The sequence below is a fragment of the Oratosquilla oratoria genome, chromosome 4 (genome assembly GCF_046742065.1).
Source record: "Oratosquilla oratoria isolate Oo_2021 chromosome 4, ASM4674206v1, whole genome shotgun sequence".
Lineage (NCBI taxonomy): Eukaryota > Metazoa > Arthropoda > Malacostraca > Stomatopoda > Squillidae > Oratosquilla > Oratosquilla oratoria.
The window spans coordinates 6,096,937-6,099,428 of record NC_134780.1 but is presented as its reverse complement, the minus strand read 5'-3'; the positions used below and the strand labels follow the sequence as shown (position 1 = coordinate 6,099,428).

General features: G+C 41.1%; 1 protein-coding gene across 1 annotated transcript; it reads right to left on the bottom strand.

The window, feature by feature from the left end:
* Positions 1-838: 838 nt before the first annotated feature.
* LOC143024381 (U-scoloptoxin(01)-Cw1a-like) lies at positions 839-1,228 on the bottom strand (the record flags this gene model as incomplete). Its single annotated transcript, XM_076183179.1, has 1 exon — positions 839-1,228. A coding segment is annotated over one exon (390 nt), but the record flags the coding sequence as incomplete, so codon positions are not given.
* Positions 1,229-2,492: the final 1,264 nt, after the last annotated feature.

Below are 2,492 nucleotides of genomic sequence, written 5' to 3'. Positions count from 1 at the left end.
CATCCTTACTTTCTCCTCCTTATAGGCAGATAGAAACACAACAGACTCTCTAATTTTCTGACTTTTTTTTTTCTCCAAATATCGTTAAGTCATTCCATTAATGTTCTTCTTCCTTTTCCCAGCGTCTTTTGCGTCACATCACTCACTGCCGGTATCTTTCAGTATCTTTTTTTTTTTACTTTTATCTTTTCTTTGTATGTTCTCTACCTTCAACTCTGCTCGTCTCTATTCAATTCTCTCTCCTCTCAAATTACCTTTACTCTCATAATTATTAGTTTCTCTTGTTTTGTACACTTGATTAGTAATTAATTTCTATGATATACTGTATTTTGTATTATTAACTTTTCCTCCTCGTTTTTAATTTCTATTTTTTAAGCTTCCTCATAATTATATCTTTACCTAGAACTTTATTTTTTTTCTTATTTTCTTTATGTCGGACATAATCACTACTTGAGTGTCATCCACGTTTTTCTCTATGCTCATCGTCTTCATTTCTATTGCATTATTTTCTCTAAAGATTATTTGTCCTCTTCCTCTCCACCATTTAATACTTTTTCTTAATAACTTCTAAATCTACCAATTTCTACCAATTACTCATCAATTTCTACCAAGTACTCATCTCACCCTCGCTTGTTTAAGTAACTATAGTCTTTGCATTCAGACATCTTTAGTGGTGATGAGAATCAAATGAGTCAAAGTACTGTGACACTGTTTTATTATTTGCTAAAAAGCCTTTACAATAGTAACGAAAGCTATTAATGATATCACAGATATCATTACGTTCCATAGCCATGCCGCTCGACGATTCATGACTTCGATCAATTTGTACATCCTAAGCTTAGTTCGAGTTGGTCTCGGGGATCCTGCCGAGATCGGCGTTGGATATCTCGAAGAGGGATTCGGCCTGGTCACAGGGGAAGGCGTCTTGTGGATGGGCACAGGTGAGCGACTCCTGGCTGAAGACAGTCTGGTTGCCGCAGAAGAAGGAGAAGTGAGCGAGTTCGATAAGATTACCCTCCTCGTCGTTCATGGGGAAGCAGACGTGGAAGACGCGGCAGTCGTTGGCCACGTCGGCGTAGTACCCCCAGCGTCTTCCCTCGCAGGTGAAGCTTTGGGCAGGTTCTCCTCCCAGGATCTCGAGGTAGCCGTCGGAGAACTGGTAAGGTCCTTGGGCATAGACGGCTGCGGCAAGCGCGAGGAGGGCGAGAAGGAAGCGGGCCATCTGGAGAGGGGGAGGGGCAAAGCAACCACAGAGGAAGAAAGGTTAGGAAAAGGTAATCAAAAATGCTCAACAGGTACAAGTACAGAAGAGTCATCAATATTTGCATACTGGGTACGTGTATAGGTTTGTGTTTTTTGTTTTGGTGTGCACATCGTGTGTGTGTGTGTACGTGTGTGTGTGTGTGTGTGTGTGTGTGTTTGTGTGTGTGTGTGTGTGTGTGTGTGTGTGTGTGTGTGTGTGTGTGTGTGTGTGTGTGTGTGTGTGTGTGTGTGTGTGTGTGTGTGAGTGTGTGTGTGTGTGTGTGTGTGTGTGTGTGTGTGTGTGTGTGTGTGTGTGTGTGTGTGTGTGTGTGTGTGTGTGTGTGTGTGTGTGTGTGTGTGTGTGTGTGTGTGTGTGTGTGTGTGTGTGTGTGTGTGTGTGTGTGTGTGTGTGTGTGTGTGTGTGTGTGTGTGTGTGTGTGTGTGTGTGTGTGTGTGTGTGTGTGTGTGTGTGTGTGTGTGTGTGTGTGTGTGTGTAGACATTATCAGGATATGTGGAAATGGTCATAATGGGTAGTACTCTATAATCTAAAGATAGAGATAAGGTTTTGTAGACAAAAAAATATTCTTAAAATCTTATAGAAATCTAAAGCAGAGATGATATAAAAAGTTATATAAAGATAAAAGTATGAATAGCAAGGATCTTAGGAGAAGAGTATATGCAGGACAGGTAATTTACACAAAATTGATTCGATGAAACTTTTGTGAAAAGAGGTGAGCAGGGTCAAATGTAATTTTATAGATCTTGAAAACGTATATGACATATTACATAGGAGGTGATATGACAGACATTAGATATGCTCATACCTATGACAATTAGATATGAGGGAAGTATGAGTTTGTGCCTGTGTAAAGAGGAAATGAGAGTGGAAATGAATAAGGATTGTGTGATGTCTCAGATGTTGTTCACGGATGCAATAATGAAAGAAATTTGTCAGAACAATGGGGAAGGGGAGTGAAGAAGCGAAGATGAAGAAGGTAAGAGAAAGGAGTGTTCGGACTAGGAGTCAAAGTATGAGGCCCTGTTCACACTAATGGTTTGAACCGCGAGGAAACCGCGACGATACCGTATGGTCAAGGAAAAAATGCGCGGTTATGTGTGCACGGCTCCATTGACTTACACTGTAACTGAATCGCCGCGGATGAAACCGCTAGTGTAAACAGGGGTTAAGTTGTTAGTGGGCGATGGGAGAACAATAAGTGATAGTGAGGACAATGATATTATTATAACT